This window comes from Perna viridis, chromosome 2, assembly GCF_037379345.1.
Source record: "Perna viridis isolate PV_CMFRI_1.1 ecotype Kerala chromosome 2, ASM3737934v1, whole genome shotgun sequence".
Taxonomy (NCBI): Eukaryota; Metazoa; Mollusca; class Bivalvia; order Mytilida; family Mytilidae; genus Perna; species Perna viridis.
Window position 1 is genome coordinate 37,419,576 of NC_142446.1, and position 25,730 is coordinate 37,445,305.

General features: G+C 32.1%; 1 protein-coding gene across 2 annotated transcripts in view; it reads right to left on the reverse strand.

The window, feature by feature from the left end:
- Positions 1-1,078: 1,078 nt before the first annotated feature.
- LOC148624905 (uncharacterized) overlaps positions 1,079-25,730 on the reverse strand; it is a 43,330-nt gene continuing 18,678 nt past the window's right edge. The window contains exons 1-2 of one of the 2 annotated variants that reach the window (XM_088568033.1): positions 15,955-16,084; positions 1,079-3,706 (exon numbers count right to left, since the gene is read on the reverse strand). In XM_088568033.1, the coding sequence (XP_088424159.1) occupies positions 2,580-3,671 (1,092 nt within the window). In that variant the 5' untranslated portion in view covers positions 3,672-3,706; positions 15,955-16,084 and the 3' untranslated portion in view covers positions 1,079-2,579. Of the gene's footprint in view, positions 3,707-15,954; positions 16,085-25,730 lie in introns of those variants that run through there. The other variant, XM_088568030.1, reaches the window with a different exon arrangement.

Consider the following 25,730-nt stretch of genomic DNA (forward strand, 5'->3'; position numbering starts at 1 on the left):
TTCTTTTCTTATCAATTTATTCTTAGATGATAAACATTCTGACAGAAGATTCCAAAAGGAGAATTGTTTCAGCAAAGAATTTTGTGCATTTATGAAACGTGAGAAAATGTCAATAGATGATAGCTTCTTGATTATTTATTTCAATTAGTTATTGATTATTATCAGAATACAATACCAATAAGTCTTATAATTATTCAACTCTTTATTCTTCTATCTCTTATACTTAGTTAAAATCCCGACTCAAAAACATTATACACCGTTGTTACTCCAAAAAAGACGGTAAATCTAGATACAAATATGTAGTTGTTTGTAGATATTCCTCATACTTTGTAAAACACTCCAATCATCCCCCAACATCCAGAAGAAGATGTTTTCACATTGCTCGAATTTTTGATCGACTACATAATAGTCCAGTTTGGTGGACGCGTTTTTCAACAAACGGTCGGCATTCCAATGGGAAACAATTGTGCTCCTCTATTTACAGATCTATTCACTGTTTTGGTTTTGTTATGGTCTCAATCATGATTTCGTTAATGAGCTATTGTGTCTTATTATAAAGAGAACATGCATATTTATTTCTTTAAAACAAACAAACAATAGAAAAGTGTCAAATTATTCCTCATCCGGAAAAGTTTTGTGTTTGATGACGATTTCCGGTTTATTATGAACTATGGATATCAATTACAATCAAGTGAAACGTTATAAGGCGTATTGGTGCAAAGCAGAAGGATATAATTCCGACGACAGAAATAGAAGAGCGTGTGGCTGCATGGTGGAAGCTGATTTTTAATTTATTAAAGAAGCTTATAACTTGAGAAAATCTCAGCCATTATTCCAAAGGCTCAGACTGCAAGATGTTACCTTCAACTGTCATAAATACGAGTTTTTCAATGTCTTTTCGTGTAGCAAAAAAGGAAAATTGAAAAAAAGAAAAAAAAAAAAAAAAGAAAGAAAGAAACTACTTTCTCGATGCACTTTTGTATTTGTCTTTTGCAGTTTTTAATTTGCTACCAATAAACACACTCCATCAGGAGCAAACGCTATTTTTTAATTTATCATTTTTTGTTCTGAAAGAACTTGGTATGACACGTGCAAAAAGATCGGTGTTTTCGGAAAGGCAGGGAACATTTTATCTTGTATAGCATCTACTTTTTTTGCTGCATATTTTTTTCAGATTTCCAAATTTGTCATTTATTGTAATTTTCTGTAGATATAACATCATTTTATTTATGTTATTTTTGTTTCGTTCTTTTTCCATTGGATGTCGATTTTGCTAACCCTTTTACTGTGCCATTTACTTTTTTAGACAGTAATAGGAATAATGAGGGAAAAAATCACTGCCAACATTTCATGAACATAAACTTTCGCAGAAATATACATTGAGGTTGCTAATGCATGGTAAAGCAAAACCTGTTCTACAAATGAATATGCAAAATTCCAAAGAAAGTTTTATAAAAGCATTAATCTGTAATAATCATATATCAAATACAGTTTTATGTAAGAATCAAACAGGTCATTTAGTAACAGCCAAGTTTGGGAACTGTTGATTACAGCATGTAAAGCATATAATGCACTGTAGGAAAATCACTTTTATACTTTATATTGCAGATCGAGATTGGCCAATAAAGATTCATTCATTTGAAAGGTAAAGGCGAGGCAAACTTGTCCAGCATTTCCTTTCTTTATATAACCTGTACAAAAGTTGTCTCTTTTCATTTTTCAGAGATTGTATCTGCATCGAGAGAGTTTTCTACTTCTAATGAATGCATTGTAGCATTTGAAAATCTTAGAGGCTATCACCTGTATGATCCTAACATATACATTTTTTTAAGAAATCTGCAAATAATAAATATTTTCTTGAATAATGAGTGATATATGTTTCAAGACAATGTAAAATATTTACGTTTAATGTATCTTTCGTGATAGTGTAGTCGATGAGCATGCTTGATATGCTTTTTCACGAGGAAAACTCCTCTTTTGTCCTACAGCAAAAATCCTACCCAGCGAAAGTTTATGTCATGTATGCACATCAACGACCCAACTATTTAAACGAAAGAGTCTATAACTACAACGCATTATTATAACACAAAAGATTCGATATGTCATCAGGGTTCGGAGCAGCATCCTTGAATAAAAAATAATTAAGATTCATTTTTTTACTTCGTTCATTTTAAATTAAAAAAAAACTATCTTTTAATACCAAATATAAATATAACAAAGTGACAGAAAGAAATAAAACTCGAGAAATGATAAACCCAAACCCCGAAACGTAAATTCAGCAAATAATTTCAAAAATCTATTTACAGAAAACAGCTATAAAAAAGCAGACAATATCAAACAAACAAACAAAAAATAACTGAAAATAAAAAAAAAAATAGAAACAGAAATGAAACAAAGCAAAAAGCACAAACAGACAAACACCTAAACAATTTTGCAATGTAAGACATAGAGGTTAGATGTTGACCACGTGACAATCAGATCCGATATTTTAATCTTATTAGATTTGATATTTGTATTATAGTCCTCGAATTGTCTTCCAATTGAAGGGATGTTTTGAGATGTACAATGTTTTGAAGAACTCAGACTCGAGTTTCTGGTGTGTCCGTTAATAAATGCGAATCCTCTCTATCTTGTCTTGCAGTAGTGCTATGCGTTGAATGCAAGATTGTTTTCACTTCCGATTTCAGACAAATTGAGCAAAATTTTTCCTTGAAGCCATTTCTAAATTTGTCACCAAATGTGTAGTATATGACAAAGTTAACAGCAAAACTAAGGTAATATATGGTCTCAAATATATATTTTAGAGAATATAACACCGGAGCAAATTGTCTTTGTGCAATAAAACTCGATATAGCAAGGTGAGTACGCAATACATGACTGGGTAAGCTCAACAGAATGAATGATAATGAAACAGAAAACAAAAGTTTCGTAACCTTACTCTGCGGGTTGCTAGATCGGCGATCCCCTTTTGATTGCTGCTTGCCAGTAAGTCGAGCTTGCTTCTGTAATAACTCAAGTAAGCTAAATGTAATTGGCATCATTAAGAATATTGTAATCAACGTCGGTAAAACCAAAGTTACAACGGTGTCAACATAATACAGATATTGCAAAATTACGACAAATTGGTTATAAGGCATGCATTCAACCATCCCAGACCTCTTATTCACAACACTTGTAGAAAAAGTCCATAATGTGAAATTGTAGAGTATGAAAGAAATTAGTGTGAATAAAACGATCATTATTTTCGCTTTTCTCGTAGTACAGTATTTAGTGACCTGAAATGGCATGCATATTCTGACGTAGTTTTCAAATGTTACAATGACAATGAGCCACACTGATAAAAACGCACAAACATACGACAAAAATATGTTACACTGACATAATCCTGGGGCTTTGAATATATTAACTTTCATATCACCAAGCCAAATTAAGAACAAAGAAATGAGAAAACCAGTGTCGGACAAAGACCGTATTCCAAGGTATAAGCTGCATGACGTTTTCCGTTGTGATTTACCAAGGAATATTGCTGCAGATAGAAAGTTTCCAATGAATCCAAAAAAACAAATAACAGGCTTCGAGTATTTTTGTATATCTCTTTCAATATCGAAAGACATGTGTTGATTTACTGTTTCTGTCGTTCCATTATCGTACTCTTCTGTCACATTCATCATTCTAGGGGCCTAATATCTGTATGTCACCATTTGATCTACAAGTGGAAAGAACTGTATAGAGCATAATGAAAAGTAATGATCGACAAAGATAAAAGGACATTGGACTGTATAGACAGATGAGACCTTTCCTTACCATGCACAACACCAAAACTAATCAAAATCATTACTTAAATTACGCTTGTGAGAAAAAAATATATAATTAAAACGAATTATTAAGCTTGAATATTTCTGCAAATGATAACAGAAACAATATTTTTTTCATAATGATCGATCTATTAGCGGAACGAAACACAATCCTAGTAATTCAAAGCAACTACAATATCTCCTGTATTATATACGCCTCTTGAGCACATGTAATTATCCGATAATTAGGGATGTTCATTGTGGGATAATTAACACCTTCTCAGTCGAACATTTTTCCAACTCAATTAATGTGTACCGCTTTTGTATCAGAGTAAAATAGATCTAATCTTGATTTACTTATTGATAGGATGTGTATGGAATGGTTGAAAATGCGTGGTTTTGTTGTCGTTTTTTCTTACATGTAAACAAATTACCTACTGTGCAAGACCTAAAAAAAAAAGAACTTTAATAGTCTTTAATAGTGAAAACAAGAACGAGTTTGATGTATTTAACCGTTTGAATATCAAGTTTTAACTAAGAATCATGGATTCAAATTTTTCAATTCATTTTCTCAGAATGTCAACAAATATTTTGGTTCGCTATCAGTCTTTTAATATGTCATATAGTTCACACTTTCTAACTTTTGCAGTTCAGGGCGACTTATCATATAAGAATAAGACAGTATTTTTCTAAAAGTATATATTAGATATATCATGTTAAAAAACCCACTGTATAGAAGCCCATGTAATGGTATGTTTATATTTGTTTCTTATCAAACTCGTTTATGTCATGTAAAAAGAATCTTTAAAATGATCAAAACCGCAATACATTATCTATCTATCTATGCTGAATACAGTTTTGTTTACGTACTTTATTATTTCTTTAAACAGACATTCCAAGCATATAACAATATTTACTAAATACTACCAGAAACAAGCATATTTTACTCGAACCAAAAAAGGCTATTTAAAGACCAATCAGACTGTCTACAACTTAGTTAAACGGTAGACGTTTAAATGATGCTCTATAGAATAATAACTCTGTTGGGGGCAAAGCTATTAACTCCAATGCCGTTTATTCCTTGAAGATCGCAATTAAATAACCATTTGGAAAAGGATGAAATTGCAATTATGCAATTTCAACCTTTCCGTCTCATTATTTCAAAAGCATTAAACGTAAATGCCAATTTTGTCTAATTGACCAGTAACATTGAATACTGGTAAGAAATACAAGATAGATAGCAATTCGTAAAAAAATAACGTTTTAATGAACAAACGGTATTATTTTTAGGTTAAATAATCGTTAATTATATAATACAGTGTAACTTATACTAAGTGAGTTCGTAAAGGGAAATAGGTAAATCATTCATTGGTCAAATCCTGTCGAGAACTCGAAGAAGTTGATACATTTGTTTTGTAAGGAAATATGGCAAAGGATTTATTGCACGTGTAGTAAAGAACATAAATCATAATATCCCATGTGTTTCCTGTTTGTGTCAACTTCTCAAACTTCCATGAGTTATTTCAATGAATATATAACGTACATAAATTCAAAGTAAATTGTCATGAAAATGTAAAACAAAGAGATATATCAATTACTGTAAATTTGACAAATAATAATTTTTAAATCCTACCAATATAATTGTTAGGAGTTTGAACGGCTGTAGTCAGTCAACTTTTCACAACATGGACAACATAGAAAATGATATTGTAAGTTGCTTTATCTCTTGTAAGTAAGTAAATCTGTAGACAAGATATCGCTGTGACTAATGACTGTATAATGACACGTTTAAGGCCAAACTATTTATTCATCAATATCAGACAACAGAAAAAAAAAACAAACAAAACAAACAAAAAAAAACAAAAAACAAAAACAAAAAACAAAAAAAAAAAAACAAAAACAAAACAACCAAAAAAAAAACAAAACAAAAAAAAAACAAAAATAAAAACCCCAAAAAACAAGAAAACATGAACAAATTTAAATTTGGCATGTTTGATTATTGAATTTAAAAAAAGTGAAGTAAAAAGATAACTGTCGTTCTAGTTTCCTAAAAGCATGCATATTATAGAAAAGGAATATTTTATCGTTGTTAAGGCGATGAGATCTGTATAATAAAGTAGCTTAGTTGATTTGTCAGCTTGATGTACAGTGCAAGCAGTAGAAACCGAACCCTGAATAATCCGAATCTTTCTATCAGTTTTAATGTATTTATTTCCTCGGGAAAACGGAAAAATGTCTAAATCGATCGAGTTCTAATGTCTAAAAAATGTTTAGACAGGTTTCATTGTAACAATACATGACATTTATTTATAATTATTATATTCATTGAGATATTATTTATAATGTTTAACAAAACTTCCGCAGTTTTACATTGGTACTAAAAACAAACAATCGTGTGAAAACCTGTACCAATACTGAGGACAAGGAAAACGACAATATACTGTTTTGCTTGGGTACTTGTTATTAGATGGAAGTAATCAAGTTTGGACTATCATTCAACTTAAAAGAAAACGATGAACAGAAAAGGAATTCTCGGTTGCATACTTATCTTTCAATGACGCAAAACTAATCAGTATTGGAAAACAGAAGTCATAAAATCCCCAACGTGTCAAAAAAGGAATAGGAGGGAGATACTAAGTTTTACATTCAGAAGGTAAATTTGACTACTTCATTTTTTGTATTCGAGACTGTCGATTGTGAATATTATTGGTCACTGAAGTAAAAGTAAATCATAGATTCATCTCATTCACTTTTTACATAAACACGCCATCCTACAGTTACATTCTAGGAAAACTTAAATCAAGCCACAAAGATATTTTTAGAGCTCGATTATTTTTTTTCTCGGTTAAATACGTTTAGGTGTTCTTTTCATTCAGAATACAAAACGATACAGCCAATCAGCTTTGTTTACAATAGTTCTTACAGGTGAAAAAAAAAAAACACCTCAGTATTTATCCCAAAAAATCTTGAACCAACCATATGATGAATATGCAATGTGTCTGCAATGCAAGCACTGGAAACATAATATTTGAACAATTTGAAAACTTTGATATTAAAATAAGACTATCAAATTGTACAACAAATGTTAAAATGTAAAGTTAAAGAGATTTTAAAACGATGTTTCACAAGGATTTGCTATATATCCTCATATGAAAATGGCGAAAACAATAAATAACAAGTAAACAAAAGCAACAAACCAAACCAAAAAAAAAAAAAAAAAAAACGGAAAGGTTTGCAAACAAGCAATCCAATAATGGTATATTTCAAATATAGGAAAGTATAAGATGATTATCTTTTTACATATTGAAAGTGCTTTTGTATTTGGGTTTATGGAGTTTTTCAATAGTTTCATTTGTGCATACATTCTATTTTTTTTGTTTATGTTTTACGGTTTGTTTTTCGTTTGCTTGTCGTGATGTTTTCATAGAATGGAGACCAAAACATAAATAAATAAAAGATATTTTATTATTTTGTGCTTAGTTTATACGCTGGTGCATTTATTACGATATCCGTTTCCCGACGCAATCGGTATAGTTTGGCTTTTTATCCTTTGACCTTAAAGACGCTCTTCCAAGGAAACGCAAGTCACCTGCTTGTAATTCTGTTTCCCGATTGGCCGAATACTAATCACGTAGTGGCGTTCGAAAAAACTGCATCGAAAATTAAAATTGCCTGCCATGTGTTATTTCCTGAATGAAATGTAGAAGAAAAAGAAAAAGATCTTTTTTTTTTAAATAAGATACTTGTTTTTTCTATTGTCTTACAATAAAAATAACGTTGCGTCTCTAACAAGGAGTTGCTCTAACAGTTTACCACAATAGACAATTTTGGAGGCATTATTAAAAGGATGATTTTATTAGCCTATGAGTGTTTTTGGGGTATTTGCTAATACCTAAAGAAAACGTCGTTTTTTTGCCTTTCAAGGTCAATAAGAGTGTCATCCTACAACTTCGACCCTCTGAAGACTTTAGTACAGAATTTAAAGCCGAAAAAAGTAGATCATCTTAATTTTTCTTTATCTCTTTAAGTTTCTGAGATATACCCCTACAGAATTGGCATTACTCCTTTGTGTATAGATATGACAAAATAGTGTATACCCACTGTCTGATGTTGCTGTCTTTTACCTTTTAAATCCGAAATCAATTCGGAGTCTCAAAGCAAATAAAAAAATGCGAGAAATTGATATTAACCATTAAACTGTTATGGTAATCTATGTTCTGAAAGATGAAACAATGTTGTTACACGGTAAATGGTTATTTTTTTTCCAGAATGTTTATGAGATTTTGGGTCCCTTTTTAACATAAATTGTTTAAAAAAAATTATCAGTGCTGTATAGAACATTTCAAGCTGTATAATTGAATATTGAGAATATAAAATTTACAATCAGAATATCGAGTTGGAGCTCAATTTAGTTTTTATTATTATGCTGTGAGACATTTCAAATGCCTATTATCCACGGAAAATTATTTCCATTTCGTTAGATTAAACCGTTACTTATCTGTTTTTGCTATTGAAATACCACGCTTGAATGTTGGACCTAACAGTGACCGGCTTTTAGTATTTGCTCATTTATCTAAAGTGTCGACGTTACGAATGATGCTACATGAAATAAGATCTAAGCTTGGAGTAAAGTAATTAATTTTACCTTTATTTCTTGAATCTCTGAATGATATAACTATTTAAATAGTGATAAAGCTGCTATTATGTTATCTTAATTTTTGCATTTTCGATTACCCGTTGATGGAACAATTAGTTCCATGCACGAACTTTCTAATTGGCCAACGGATATGCCATCTTAATCTCAAGGGATGTATTTAACTATCAGATATAACCGATTAATGCGAAATGTATAGCGGCGTAAAGTTATTAATAAGAAATAATTGGAAGATAAAATACACACTGAACTATGGAAAAAAGATGCAAACATGAAAAATTTGTAATGACAAAAAGTCATCTTGAAAACAATAAAAACATTTCTTAAACAATTTCAGTTAAATGTAAGTTGATATACTCATATAATTTAATTACAGAAGTAACACGCTCTCTGATTACATAAAAAAATGTTCACCATCTAATAGACCAAAATTTTTATATGACCGTGACGTCATCAACCTTCACCAATGAATTTTGATACTAAGATTATAAGGAATGACTGTAACGCAGTTTACCACGTGATGGAGGTAATTTCTTCATAGACCGAAAAAATATATCAATTATTCCTAAAATGAACGTTCAGAGTAAATGCACTGCAATCAACTTAAAACGTGATTGTAAAAACATTTTGCATTGTCATTGCTGTATTATATTGGTTATTGTCTTTTTTTGTAATTGTTCATTGTGTATATTATTCTGTTTATAACAAATATGTAAAAGACTATTACAACAATTTGAAATTCTTTTCTGAATTCATTATCGGTACTTTGAATGTCGATGGATCAATGTTTATATACATATTTAGTAGACCATTTACATCAACCAATACTTGAGTATCATTCTTTCTCTACTTTTAATTGATTTTCAAACCTCCTGATCCATTGGGGGGAGGGGGGTATTTCTCGTGACTAGAGAGATTCGAGATCTCAGAAGATGATTGGTCGAAATACAAAAGGGTGTCAGGTTTTATATAGGTATGACTTATAGTTCTCTTAATCATTTTGTAGCTGTTTGTCACTGTTTGTTTTTGTTAAAATTTTAGATTTTGCCATAAATGGTTGATAATATTAAATTTTTTGATCTGATAACTATGCTGTGTAATCACACATTGTCTTAGAAATAATTCGGAACTTCTAGTCGTGTTTGCGCGTAGTTACCATGACGCATAAAAATAGATGTTGGAAGAATTAGCAATTGGATTGTTTTTGTTTTTTTTTCAATATTTTTTGAAAAATTAAAAGGAACAGAAACTTAAGCTCGTTGATTATAACATTTCTGTCGATCACCATCAACTTGCTATCGTTGTAGATCACTTAGTACTAGTGTAAATGATGTACACATTTTGACAGGCAAATTCATGCACTTCCCATTATATACTTCAGCTGAAATTATGCTTAATGTTATCTATACAGCACACCTTTCACTGACAGCTTTTCAAAAGATACGCACAAATAATTTTTTTTCGTCTACTTATATTAGTACGTATTTCCAATATTTATTTTATATACAAACGTCTCAGAATGTGAGAGTCTATTCACTACACTGCTCCATCGGATCAAATTGATACAGGGAAGATAATGTAAACGTATAGAAAAAAATTCCCAACGATTACCATTTCATATATCGAAAAATCATTATGCTGAATTATGTTCCCCTTTCTAATGTACTGTTTACACATTGTGCGATACAAAATTTATAATAGGAAGGTAAGTTTACACGGACACAATACTGTAAAAATGTTTATAGTAATAAGCTACCTGAAATAAAAATGAAAACTAGTACTACACAAAAACAGAAAAGTGTTATCTTTCAAACTATACAAACCTACTACAGTGTTTAAAATACATATATCATCCCACAATATTATCGAATAATGCAATATATTTTTGAGCAATATACTGAATTACAATAAGAACTTGTCAATATAACAGTTGGATGATATGTCAGTACAACATGGATTGTCTCCAATACTTATTAAGAATATTCAACTATGAGTATGCTTAAGATAAAACTTAACTTGTCTAAACTTAATACTTCAATTCAACGTGTCATAGTGTTCCTTGCCTCTTTCGTCGTCCCTGTACGTGACTTTTTATGAGCAACTCGACGTGTGTTTCTAGAAAAGCAGAGGACGCTTACACTTAGGGTGCACGTTTTTCATACTCCAGGTTTGAGTCCGAGTCGCTCATTTTCGTTTGTTACCTAGTATGTATTATATTGGTTATTTTATCTTCTTTTTTATGTATGTCTGCTTTCCATGCCTGGTCTTTGTCCCTTTATTACATTATTTTAATTTCCGCTGGTTCCCTCTTTCAATTGGTACCCCTGTACATTTCCAAACGTTCAAAGTTCAATTCAAATACTGTAGAATGCCTTGTACTGAGAATATTTACACCAACTTAAATAGCCTAATTGCTATGCAACGTACCACCTCTTTCGTAATTTTAAACCCTCTAAGTAATAAGATATAAGACTTTCTATTTGATTTGCCCCTTTCTGAAAGAAAAATTGAAATATGTATTGATTTGTGCCTTCAAAATGATTTAATAATCTATCATTGCCATGTTTCAAATGTTAAGGCAATTCTGTCGCTTTTTGATCACATCAGACATTCGTATGATATTTTGCTTTTATCCAATCGAAGTTAGGATATGAGTCAAGCTTCTGTTAATTAGATTCGGCCTTCTGTTGGTAAATTCACGATTCCCCCTTTTTTTTAAATTGCTACGATAGTAAAATCATTTACATAGGACAATATTTACCCCTTCATTTTTAAGTATATAACGACGTTTAATTTGGAAATTTTTTTAATTCAATTGGGATCCCTCATTATGACACGGTCGCGTGTTTTTGTCATTTAATTATCAATTAAAAAAACATTTTAACTGTTGGAAAATGTCTCTGAAAATTATTTTTACACGACACCTCATCTTACTAATTGGTTTAGATATTTATGTTTGTTTGTTTGTTGGGGTTTAACGTCCGAGCAGCAATATTTCAGCTATATTCAGACGATGAACATGAAATTGATAATAAAATGAACATGAAATGATGATGAAATGAAAAAGGGATGGGACACAAGGACAATGGGGTTGACAAATTTTGATTGCCACTGGAAATAGAGAGAGATGGGGAGGGTCGGGCAATTTAGCCACCTGTGGTGGAGCCCTATGGTTCCTACTCCGGGAGAATACCACAGTAGAGATCTTTAACGTGCAAGGAACGTGGCATCTTTCCCAACACGGTGCACCACTATGGTCTGCGGTCAGGTTTTCCGTATTATAGCCTGACAACCTCAGCATGTAACACGCCAGGGGTACCCCATTCCACCACCTGGGGCACACATCCCTGTTGCTCTGTGGGCAAAGCGCCCTAGCCCCCGGGTAGGGTTCTAAGCACTATTTAGTCGCCTTTTACGACAAGCTTAGCGCTGCTGCAGGCCTATTCTTTTAACACCCGGACCTGCACGGGGCATTTAGATATTTAAGTTGCTCTCCAACTAAGAATTATTCAAAGAGTGGGACATGGTTGGAAAGCCTACATATTTTTGAATTTTTAGAAAACAGAAAAGTACATGTGGCTCTTCATAGAACCCATGTTCCTAAGAGATAATAATAATACAGAATGCGCTGTAGCTGGAGATAACCCTGTAAATGACACTTAAATACAATAGAAACGATTGGATTTTAAATGTGAATTAACTCATTAGAGCAGACAGATTGGAATGAATAATATCATCATACATACCAATAAAGCAACTTAATAACAAAAAATAAAACTGTGTAACCTTTTTGGGGTGTATCACATTTTACAGCATGTGCATGATTCCTACAAAGACTGCTACTTAAGGGAAACAGTACGTCGAGCAACACGGTGGGCTTTACTAAAAAACATTACATATTTCTCGTTTAAAGTGAAAATCAATATTAAATAACCATAATGTAGCGATAACAGGAGCCCCCCCCCAAACACACACACAAATAAAATACATAGGTAAATAGCGTGTTACAATTTAACATTATTTAACAATAAAAAAAATCAATATAGAAAACCTTCAATGCGGTATTATGATTTGAAATTGAGAAATCAGGAACATTTTTAGTTTTTAAGGAAAATAATGTGTAAAGATGAATTTGGTTCGTCTCAACAATCCCTATTAATTAAAATACTGGAAAATAGGATGAAACCAGAAATGTGCTGCAGAAAAATCGACTTACTAGGGGACGGAAAGAACTTGTATGATTAAAATACCACAAGAAAGAGAAAGAGTAATCAAGGAACCAAGGTTAGAGAAGGTTGTCGTTTACAATTTTTTTCATGGATTTGCGATTTTTTATACGGTTGTTGGAAGATTTTTGATAGATTAGAAATATTGGGATTGTTGCAGCTATAATATCGGTTTACAAAATGTAAAATTGTAAAAATGTTTTAGAACAACTGGATTCCTGTATTAAGAAATACTAATCATACAAAACTGCAAATTTCGATATGCTGCACAGGTGTGTCAAAGAATAACTTCTCATGAGCAGCATAAGAGCCAAATCTTTAGAAAGAAATAAAAGTGAATTGTAAGCATACAGCACCAAAAATTAAAAAAAATAACAAAAACAAGAAGCCAAAAATAACCACCGATTAGTTCTACCAAAGTATCTCAAAGGACTTTTATGTCCCATGACAAATACAATGAATGAAACCTCAGTGTTTTTAGAGATTTCGAATACTAGTGTTGTGCTACGGTTTGGAAAAAAAAAATTAATACATAATTCCTGGCAAGAAAAGTCTGACTACACGGTTGGTGAATAACCGCCGGGACCTATTTGTAACCAGTAGTGGCATCGCACAAATATTTTCTTAATTAAAAAAAAAATAATGATATAAATAAAATGAATTTCGATCCGCTTCAAAATGGAGGAGGGGGTGTTACAAATTAGTGTCTTAATTAACTCATTGATAACAGTTATATCAACATATCGGCGATTTATGCTATGGACATTTAAAAAAAAAACCTTAAAAAACGTTGCTTTATATTAACATTTTACGATATTCAAAACCTGCTTCCAAAATCCTGATGGAAAATATGTTTTTTCATACTAAGTATTTTATAGCTAAACTAATGTAGACATAAGAACACCATCATTTAGTTATTGCCCTGTAAATGCATTATGCGTTTTATTGACTTTTAAAATGTTCTGTTGTAAGAAAATTACCGTGAATTTTAATGTGCGACTTGGGATTAAAGGAATCATGAACTGTTTCAAACATGATATAAAAGGCATTAAACCCGCATTTGCAGGCATTGAACAGCATCTTTGTTGGATATATCAATGATTTATTTACACAAGGCCATCTCATTAATGAGGGTTGAAAATAGTGCCTGATCATTTTAGTTTTTCGATGTCAATTATTTTAATGTGTTCAAAAGAGTAAAGTTTGACATTTTCATAATTCGAGATTAAACCAACTCGGTGGTCTTTTGATAGTGCACTGGCTTCTTACTTCAAGGGCAAGAATTGTATCAAAGAGCCTTCTTATAACTTCAGCCCACTTTAAACTTTTGAAGGTCTGATCAGTCGGAAAAGAAATCCAAAATTGAATGTTTATTTCTATTTTATTGCTGTTTTTAAAACTTTTGAAAGCTTCATAGCGCGAGTTATTTCATCAAATGCATGTTTCCCTCTATCTATTATGGTTTTGAAGATATTGGCTATACAGTGAACAAAGTAAGGTTTTGCCATTTACGGGCAATAACCCTAACAAGGAGTCGTTCTACCACTATGAACAATCAAAACTTTTGTAGGCTGAAAGTTCATTCATAAATGATCATTTTTCGTTTTTCAAAGGTAAAAAAAATCAAACAAGGAGTCGAACTACTACTAATTCAATGGAAACGTTGTAGGTTTCGTTATATGGATCATTAATCAACTAAAAGTCTCTTTTTTATTTTTAATTGATTTCAACATATTGGCTTAACACTACATAAATCATAATTTTTGTTCTTTCAAGGACAAAATCTAATAAATGTGCTTGAATTTCGATCCAATGGGGGCAATTCTTGGCCTTGTCATACCGATATTTTAAAGAACCGGAAGTTTCCTTGTATCTACGATGATTTGCAAGATATTGGTAAACTGGAAGAAAGTCAGTTTTTTGCGTCAAGGGCAATAACTCCCATATCATCTTACAACTTCAATCTTATGATGACTTTGGTATGCCTTTTTATAAGAGTCATTTCAACAAAATGTTTTTAGTGCAGATGGACACACCGTATCGATCCAGAGTTCATGATGACGACCATGAACTTTTGTAGTGAAGACTTCAATCTTGTAGCAACATAACCCTGTTTCAGAAGCCTAACTGTAAGAAGTCTAGCGCAATACAAAAAGTCTGCGTAGTTACGGCAGGCGCTGGTATAATGTATGAGTTGTGATATGGAAACATCATACACAGGTGTTGTAGGGATGTTGCCACAGTTTGAAAGGAAAGTTGACAATACGGAATGAAAAATCATCTCGTTTGTCACATAGTTTGGCCAATCGATCTCATAAGAAACATTTAAACATTCTTTTTATCCATTATGGTTTTCAAATTATAAGCTAAAATCACTAAAATCGTCATTTTTAATTTTTCAGAGGAAATAACTAAAACGGATGGTCCTCATACCTCTACAGGGTACTACTTTTTGAAGCTGAATATGCTATTTTTCCGTTTCTCTGAAAGTGTTTTGAAGTTTCGATGGTTCACACCCCGAGAATGGTAGTGCTCGACTGAGGAAGTGAATTAAAAGATTTTTCATAGAAAATTTGACGAAATGCGACGACGACGACTGATGACGATTAAGCGCAAAGCGATAATAGTCTAGGAGAGACAAAAGAAAACATTTTGAGTGAACAATTGAAATGTAATTATTTGAAGAGACACTTGTAACAACATACTATTTACAGCCATCAAGTAGAACGTCTGATACGTTGTATGCTGAGTACTCTTATTGTTATCCCAATAAATAACTGATATTTATATAGACCCGAATAAAGGAGTGTTTTCCAGATTCCGTATACATTTCAAAGCTTTGGAAACGTAGATTACATAAACAGTTTATTATATTCAATAAATAAATCAGGAATCATGTCTTAATCTATTCAGATTTCTTATGTAAAACTGTTGTCGACTTTCGTGTGGTTATAGTGGATATCAAGGTTCAATAGGAAGTCACGACCTTTAATTGTCTAGTTTGTTCAATTACACCAATTTAGGAAGTAATGAATTTGCAGGTCTTCAACGTTGATACGATGCGCTATGTGTACATGCATTATATAGGGAATATTAGCTCTTAAAAAGACTCAGGTATAAATAACGCACATCTATTTATCTATAAGCAGTACAAACAGTTTTTGTTTCACAGCTCGAAGTGTTATGTGCACTCGACATTAACACAAACTTAACGACGAATAAATCTACGATACATTCATCTACCAAAACAACGTGGGTTTAAAATTACACATTCACTTACCTGTCAAATGACAAAAATTACAAAACAGTATAATCCAATTATTAATCTAAAACATTAAACATTGTCTTGTTAGACACATTTTAATGTTGTAATATAAAATATCAAAATATTAGATGACACTGAACCGAATCCTATTAAAGAAAGTTTCCATCATAGCATACTATATAGATAATGCTGTCTGAAAAACGATTGGTTGACTAAAATCAATTGTTACTTAGTGTTACAAATCCGTATTGTGTTAAATGGATGAAAGTTTGGATGTATAGTAAAGCTTGTAATTTACTATAATATGGCAATTTGTCGTTAATAAACATGATGATTCTATTTATTGTTCGATAGTACGAAGAAACTAGAAAATATTAGAATGGATAAAATTAATTAAAAGACAAGAACAAAATAAAAAAAAAATTGACAAATAGCCAAAACAAAAAGACAAAAACAAAACAAAAAAAAAACACAAACAAAAGCAAACAAAAATAATTCAAAAATAAAGTAAAAGCATAATGTTAAAAAAAAAACAACATAACAATACAAATCAAGTGAACAAAATTCGATATCTTCTTTACGGACATTATGTGATGTTTACAAAATATATCTTAATGTGTTTGTACAGAGCACTAACTTTAATAGGGTCGGTGTTTTTTTTCCGGAATGGATATGTCTATTTTGTCTAATGTTAAGAAGTTTGGTGTATCAATCTGCACCATGAAAACAATTTTGTTCAACATGTCATAGTTTTCCTTTCCTCTTTCGTCTAACCCAGACTTTCATGATCAACTCGACAGGTGTTGATTATTGATGATTGTCTTGTCAAGACATTTAATTCTAGATTAGTCAATGAGGCCATGCATGTTGGCGTTTTCAGTGAAATCAATACCATCCATAGTAAAAACGACATCAATAAATATCATTTCATGAAGTCAATGAAAGAAAGTATAAAAATGTACTTTAGGATATATGATCCCTTTACTCCTGAAAATACTGGCTACAATGTTGATTTTGGAAAGAAACATGAATACTTCGATAGTATACATTAGTTAAATGGTCATGAAAACGGTAAATGTATTAACCCCAGTTACCTACTGTTACCTAAGGCAACGCCGTAGGTAATTGTTAGTCTCGAGAATTTACAGATCCCCGAATGAAAGGCGACACAGGCTTAATTGTACTGAATTTTCATCGGTGAGTATGGATTATCGTCTGAACACAATCGGGATGTAATGTTAGGTTCTGGTCTTACAGTCAAGTCAACCGATTTAGTTCAATACTGCAAAAAAAGTATCAACTGAATATTAATGTAACAAATTCTAAAACATCTTACTTCAATAAACACAACCAATCCAATACAAACATTACGATAAATGTGGACAAAATTATGAAGAAAAAAAAACGCGATTAAAATAAAACAGGAGAAAAACGTTTAAACGTTAACAAATTAAACAGAAAAGAAATGATGCATGTCCAATTAATAAATTCTGCATATCAAACAGCAGTTACGTTCGTCATTATTAAAACAAAGGCCTGACTATATCCTCTACCATGCTAACAAGCAACACATGCGATAAATTTTTGGATTATCCATTCTGCCACATAAAATACGTAAGCATGAGTGACATGAAAACAACATGAAGGTGTCGCAAAATTCTCCTGCCATCCACATACAATCGGAACAAAGTCAATTCTTGAAAAGTGACACATCTTTGAAAAAATAAACAAAAAAGGAATTTAATATTCCTGGCACATTAATATATAAACGTATTTAACTCGAAAAAACGGTTGCATCTGTAGGAACTACAAAATCTAAAAAAAATAAACTAATGCAAAATTACCATGGCTGTTCAACAGATGAAATGCTAAATTAGACAAACATTACAGTTAATTAAAATACAATTATTATTTAGAGATATATTAACACCTTTCCGATAGTATTTTTTTTTTATTAACGATACAGGTAACCATTTAAATTTCAATTAGCTGAAAATTATTTATTGTTCACGAATAGTTGAAAAGACTCATAACTTATATCTAAAAAAATAAAAGGATGAATTTTCCGGTAATCAATATCAATTAACAAGTTCGTAATGAGAAACAGTTTCTTTTGTCATAAACAATTTTTTGCCATTCTAAGACTTCGATTTCATTTTAGATATTGGTTTCCACAGACTCTTTAAACCAGTTTGTGTGAAAAGTCAGGATGAAGAAAAATGATTATTTCTTCCACTACCGTTTGTCAACAAAGGTATAGAAGCAATTAATTTGGCTAACATCCTCCATCACAAAAACGTTACCAACAAAATTCCCCATATTTCAAAGACAAAGCCATACCAATTATTTCATATTCCTATACTTAACCCATTGCATCCAAAATGTTCAACTATGAAAGACTACTGTAGAACCTCGAGATTGAGGACTTCAAGACTGAACCACCTAACTGTTCGTGCAAAAACTCTCCATTCAAATATGGTCCTTCCGGTCACGTCATTACGGGAGATTTGTCCATCATCGAAAACGAATCTCTGCGTAATATCCTTTCTAAAGATCCCAAGTACCGTGAACCGCGCTCAATAAATTAAGAATTATAACTTCTTATGGATGCCGTGGTGGACTACGCAAGAAAATGGATAAAACGAGAATACGAAGACATCGATTCCCTGTCAGAGTGGTTAAAGACCGTGAGGTCCTTAATTTTGAAACAAATGAAAGTTTTAAGTAGGTCAATAAGTGCCAATGCTACATCAGTTTTCAAAGACCCTGATGTAGCAAAACACTGTCTACTATACATGACAAATATGTTGTCGTACCAGCAGACAAAGCCCAAAACAACATTGTTTTTGTCTGCAAAACGTTTTACATCCAATGTTTATTATGAGAGGTAGACGTAGAAAATAATAGCAGTGATAAGACCTATACTGCTACCACACTCTCCAATGAAGAAATTGTGGTAAACCATAAATCTGTGCTATATTCTTTTGGTCTCTCTACCAAGGACGATGACTGTGATTTACCGTCTACATACTTGATTCCTTAACTCCACAAGAATCTATACAAACAACGTTACATAGTTGGATCTACAAAATGTACCACCAAACCTCCTTCAAAACTTTTAACTTTCTACTCACAGCTGTCAAAGAGGGTTTGCAGCCCTACCACAACGCTTGTTACTCCCGTAGTGGTATTAATTCAATGTGGATCCTGAAAAATTCGAAAGATCTTTTTCAGTTCAAGACTATTATCATGATATAATAGCATTAAAACCTATGATATTTCAACACTGTATACTTCTATTCCACATACTCAGTTAAAATCCCGACTTAAAAACATTATACACCGTTGTTTTTTTTTAAAAAAGATGGTACACCTAGATACAAACATATAGTTCTTGGTAGAGATTCCTCATACTTTGTAAGAAATAATTCCAAATCATCTTCCAAATATACAGAAGTAGATGTTTACAAAATGCTTGAATTTTTAATCGACAACATATTTGTCCAGTGTGGTTGACGCGTTTTTCAACAAACGGTCGGCATTCAAATAGGAACAAATTGTGCTCCTCTATTTGCTGACCTATTCCTTCACTCTTATGAGGCTGACTTTATAGCTGATCTGATCCGAAAGAAAAAATATCGTTTAGCTAGATCCTATAATCTCAGTTTCCGCAATACAGATGACGTATTATCTTTAAGCAATCCTAATTTCGGGGATTTTATACATCGCATCTTCTCCAAAGAACTTGAGATAAAGGATACTACAGACACTGTGAAGTCACCCTCATATCTTGACCAACACATAGAAATCGATGGTAAAGGAAAACTATTGACCAAACTTTACGACAAACGTGGTGACTTTTCATTTAAAATTGACAACTTTTCTTTCATCTGTGGCAACATCCCTTCAGCACCTGCGTATGGAGTGTTCATATCACAACTCATACGTTATGCCAGAGCTTGCCGAGACTACGCAGACGTTTTGTATCGCGCTAGTATTCTAACAAATAGACTTCTGCAGAAGGGTTATTTTGCTACAAGATTGAAGTCATCACTACAAAAGTTTTATGGCCGTCATCATGAACTCGTGGATCGTTACGGTGTATCCATCTGCGCCATGAAAACAGATTTCTTCAACGTGTCAAAGTTTTCATTTCCTCTTTCGTCTACCCCGGACTTGACTTTTTATGAGCAACTCGGCGGGTGTTTCTAGAAAAGCAGAGGACGCTTACCTTACCGGTGCACCTGGTCCATGCTCCCAGTTTTTAGTGGAGTCCGAGTTGCTCATTTGCTTTTGTTACTTTGATGTATGATTTTAGTTACTCTATGTTCTTTGTTGTTTGTGTCTGTTTTCTATGTCTGGTCTTTGTCCCTGGATTGCATTCTTTTGATTACCGCTATAACCTTGGTTCCCTTGATCACTCTTTGATATAGCACCTACAAATTTCTGAAAAACCCCACTCAAAAGCCAGGATATCAGGTTAAATCAAATGTACATCTTACAGCTCGCCTAGGTTGTCTCGTCAGCATGAACAGCTGTGTCACATCAAGTACTTCAATATTCGTAGTCACTGCTTCTCCACCAACAAAGAAGCATATCTAAGATTTAGTGACAACTGGTAAGCTCGGAGTTTGGGTTGCACGTTTACCTGCGGGTTGTTGCTTCTGTGGGCTTATGCAATAAAAACGACTCAACGTGTATGATAAGTACAAAGTAAGGTATGTTGTGTGGAACAAAAGTTTTTTTCTGAAATGTATATGAAGTAAAACAAAAATTATTTAATCAATATAAAGGTTTCACAAAAGATCTGTTTACTGCCAGATAATGTTTCAATATATCAAATAACTAGTAAGCGAGTGTCGATATCGAACACAAAAACTTTTCTCTAAATATTTCGTAGGAGTCATTTTTCGTCCACTGAACGGAAATAAGTGGCATTGAAATATCCATTATATTCTATATCCGCGCAATATCCAGGTTGTACGTCACATTGATGGTAACATGAATTACTAATCAAATGACAAGGTTATGAGAAAAAATGGCATCGGTGGATTTAAAATACTAACAAAATTCTACTACTGATATCTAGAATATCCAGAAAAATGTATCTTAATCGTGTCCAAAAAGAGAAGTCACCATGATAGAATAAATACATATTTTTGTTAAATAATTAAAGTGGCAAACAGTGTATGATTTTTCTAGATAATTTTCAGCAACATGTACATAGTGTCCAACCACAGCACTCCTTTCACTATTAACCCCTACTTTGGAAGTTGGGATATGATGATATATTTTTGTAATAGTTTCATGAAATTCCGGTGGTAAAAGAAGACAAACCAATGTATAAAGGAAGTTCGGACGGAAGGATGAATACCTCTATCAACTCATATCATAAATCAGTTTTACGGTTTAAATATTCTTGGTTGGCTTTCGGAAAACACCGTACAGTATAGAAATGGGAATACTTTTAAGCATGTGTATGCTGATAGAATTAACGACTTGCTGTATGTTGTTGAGGTAGCTATTACTGACGACGAAACGCCACAATGAGAGCATTGCCTGTTTACGTCTTGCAATTATAGCACAATTTAACAAAATTCTGACTTTTGTGAATCGACGCCTTACAATGAATATCATTGACTATTAATTGAAGGGAAAAAAATAACGGAAAAATCGTCCAGACAAAAGGGTCCTCCCTGCACAGTGACACCATGATCGTGTAATTGCAAGAGTATTAAAGTGAAAACACGAACGAATTGGGTGCCATCTTTTTTGAAAAGCATGAATTCACCGATTACCGCGATGCGTTTACGCGTTTCTATTCGCATAGTTTGTTTTATAGATGTAGGAGCTACAAAATTAATTGATTTTACATGCTGTTATGTCAAACAAAAAAATTAAAGATGGCACAGTATTAGTTGACTATATCAGCTGTGAGATCTTATGATACAATATCTCATGTTATTTTAACATAAATGAGGGTTTGTTCATTGTACTCATGTGACGTGTTCGTAGGATGATTAGATTGTACATTTGCACATGTTTTGTCTATTTAAAGTGTACTTTAGTACAGATGCCGAAGTGACGAACCAAGAACTTAATATAACTCAACCAGCATGTATATCACTACGCAATGATACCTTTATTTATAAACTATGTTACTATTTTTCATGTAGCCTACACTACCTAAGTCAGTTTTAAAAAAAATTATGTACACCTCGTAAGATCACATGTGCTCAACCTACCCTATACTTATGTTTGGATAGATTTTTATGACCAAAGTCACTCTAAAGGTCTACAGATCTTATTACATGCAGCTCTTAAAGGGTCAAAGCATGGACAACTTTGTTGATCTTTTCTTTCATTTCATTGGACTTGACAAAATTTCATATGCTTATTGTCTAAACTAATACACTGAAACAATTCTTCTTAAAAATTATGTAATGTTCATCAATTGTTTATATTTCTAAATAAACTTCTTAAACTCCTTTGTTAATTTGCTTATGATAAAATCTCGAATATTCCTAGCGTTTCACATTACGTTCAATTCATTAATGTTTAAACAATACGGACCGAACTCAACCATTATTAAAGAAATCGATATTGTCTTTCCTTGTTTCTGATATTGGCTTAGGTTTTTGATATTGCCCGATTGGTGGTTTTTAAGGTCTTGACTATTTTTACGGATGTCACATAACCCCTCAGTTTTTATATTGGCCGGGTGAATGCTTTTATATTGTATAGCCAGTTAAGGTTGTGTTAATGAAATAATGTTAACTTTTAATATAAATTATCGGCAACTTAATCATTTTTCGATTGTTCTTGGTCTAATTTTCTATCTCATGCTTCTATAATGTTACTAACTGATATAGGACATTTAAGCTAATTTGACCTCAACGTCGCCGTTGACAAAATGACGCAAATTTTCGATGTTACTACAAAACATCAAATCTCATTCTATTTGGCTCTCTGTGATATTCTCCTTTCTCGAATTTATAATTGTCGTAATTCTGTATATATAATTATGTTTCCCATCATGCATAGAAGCATGATATATTTGTTTTTATTATTTTTTATTTCAAAATAGATGTTTACCTGGTAATCGTAAAACGTATTAATAGAAGTAGAAATCCTCATAATGGTTATTAATGCCACTTATAACATAAACTTTGCATATGCCGAAATGGCTAGACTAAGCATGCATGCATTTTCAATACGGCGTGCCTATACTTGTCACTATAAACCACATCAGTAGTCATCACCTTACTATTGAAATCATAATTAGGCCTACGAATTACAATGCTTTGTTTTTGATATAAGTGAAAATTGTGATCAAAGCGATTATTGTAGTATGCACATATATTACTTGATTTATTTCAAACGTAAAATGCCATTTCTTTTAATCACGTTAATCTGGAATCATCCTGTATAGGGTACAGGAGTACACCTGTGTCATATTATCGATAGCACCGGACGTACATTTTCTGTTTGTACAACAATAATGAATTAGGAAATAAAAACAAATGGTGTCACTGTGACTTTTTTTGTACCGCACAATGTAATTTCACAAAAAGGCATGAATGCATGTAAAGATTATCGTGTATGAAAGTTATCCTAAAGTAAATGAAAAAAATGAATACTGTTTTTAATAATTCAAATGTGGATGCTACTTCACTTCCGGATGCTCACAACTATTTGCGTTTTTCACAGGTACATTTTGTTGTACTTTCACTTTATATAATACAACTACTCGAAACAAAACACTTGCAACTTACTTGATAAAAGCAGTCTGTTTTATTCTATCCAGAACTGATGTATCTTTTATTTAAATTCACTGTTTCTTGACATTACAATAAAACACCTAAAATGGCTCTGATGGTTTTGTTTTATACTTTCATACGAAGTTCAATTTGACGAATAGTTTACGTCAAAGCACAGCAGCGACAATTGAAAGGCATACGAAAACGATTTAAAAAAATACATATTTACAACATGTAATAACAAAACATTTAAAGTAATCTATAATACTGTTCATGCACAACTTAAACAAACACATATGAAGCCATAATATATTGAGGATCTGATATGAATTAAGAACGGTGAGATAATCATAGAGTGATTTCTATCATCTGTATGTGACAACAACACATTTTCTATATTTTGTGCATATAAGTTACAAAAACTAAACGATTTTCCCCCTTTAATTAGATGTTATTGTTTTCAACTACATTTTTAAAATGAATGAGCATTCGATTTGAAAATATTGAAAAAAATGGTTTCAGCTTGAATGCAATTATTCTCCTTTGGTTAGAGCGTAGTTACTTCTACTGAGTCGCAAATAACGTAACGTCAAATTATTTCTGCCCGAGCAATCCATTTGCAAATGAAAAAGTCATTAGTTTTTTTCCCAAAACTGTTTCCAGTATCAAGACAGGTCTTATGTTTCAAGATAAAATAGCGACTACACTTAGAAGGATTCATCGACCCTATTGCTAAATAAGCTAAATGTGAAAAGCAATGACATTTACATTTATCTTTATTAAAGGCTAATTGAAACAGACATGGTGTTTGTTCACACATTACATTGTTAGCGCATATACCTAATGAAAAACAATCTCAAATTAATAATTAAAGTTAAATTACAAAACAGAAAAGAGAAAATTTGAAATTAGCTCGTTTAAAGTCTATTCTAAGCTCTAAGAACAATAAACCATTTCTGTTACTTTAATTTACTTTAATAATACATGCACACCAGGTAGAATGTGTTATGGAATAACTGATCACTGTAAGAAGAATTCCGCTATTAACATATTTTATCAAACGTATAAAGAACATAAAAGACTTAATAGAATCCCCAAGATTTACAAACGGTTACCATTTTTACACGCCAATGAAATATCAGAAATGAAAGTTTAAATTTTCATAATTATATTTCATGTTTTCATTTCTATTCTATGTCGAACACCAGGGATAAGGCTAGTACAACCAATACACATATTTTGCTCTAACGGTAATGAGTTGTTGCTCCTGGTTACGTAAATAAGTAGCTTTCAATGAAAGTCTTGGAGAACTAAGCAAGTGATCTTACATGAAAGTAATTTAAAAAAAAAAAAAAAAGAAAAGGAAAAAGAGACCAGTATGTTAAAGTGTTTATCATAGCACATTTTCAATGAAGCGCGGTAGCGCTTCATATCCAAGATGTGCAAACGGTTATCATTTTTACACGCCAATGAAACATCAGAAATGAAACTTTCAATTTTCATAATTATTTTCCATATGTTTTCATTTCTATTTTATTTTAGACTTGCATAGAAAGTAGGCAATACACAGTGATCAATAAAAGTAGTCTACTTAATTGTGGGTGTGGTCTTTAAAAATATGTTTCATCGACTCAATCCAATGTAATTACCGTTTTTAAATTATATGCACAATGCACAGTAAATGAAATTATAGGTTAATGAATTTTGCTGGTATTAAAGATTGTCTACTCTGTCCAACCTATATTTTGTCTTTTAATTTTAAAAATATATAAAAATGGCATGAAAATCTTCGTCTTGAATATTATCTAATACCTAAAATGGCCAGTATCATATGACACGAAGCTTTTAGGCTACCTATTACGACATTTAGGCTTAGAATACATCTTGATCATAATTTATTTTTTTAATCTTGACTTTTATAAGTATTTGTTTCTAATGCTGCTGATCAGACATTACTCATTGAATAACGTGTATAGCATCCCGAAATTTGCAATATTTAAATGATAGGTATTTTTGTAATAAGGCCAAAGA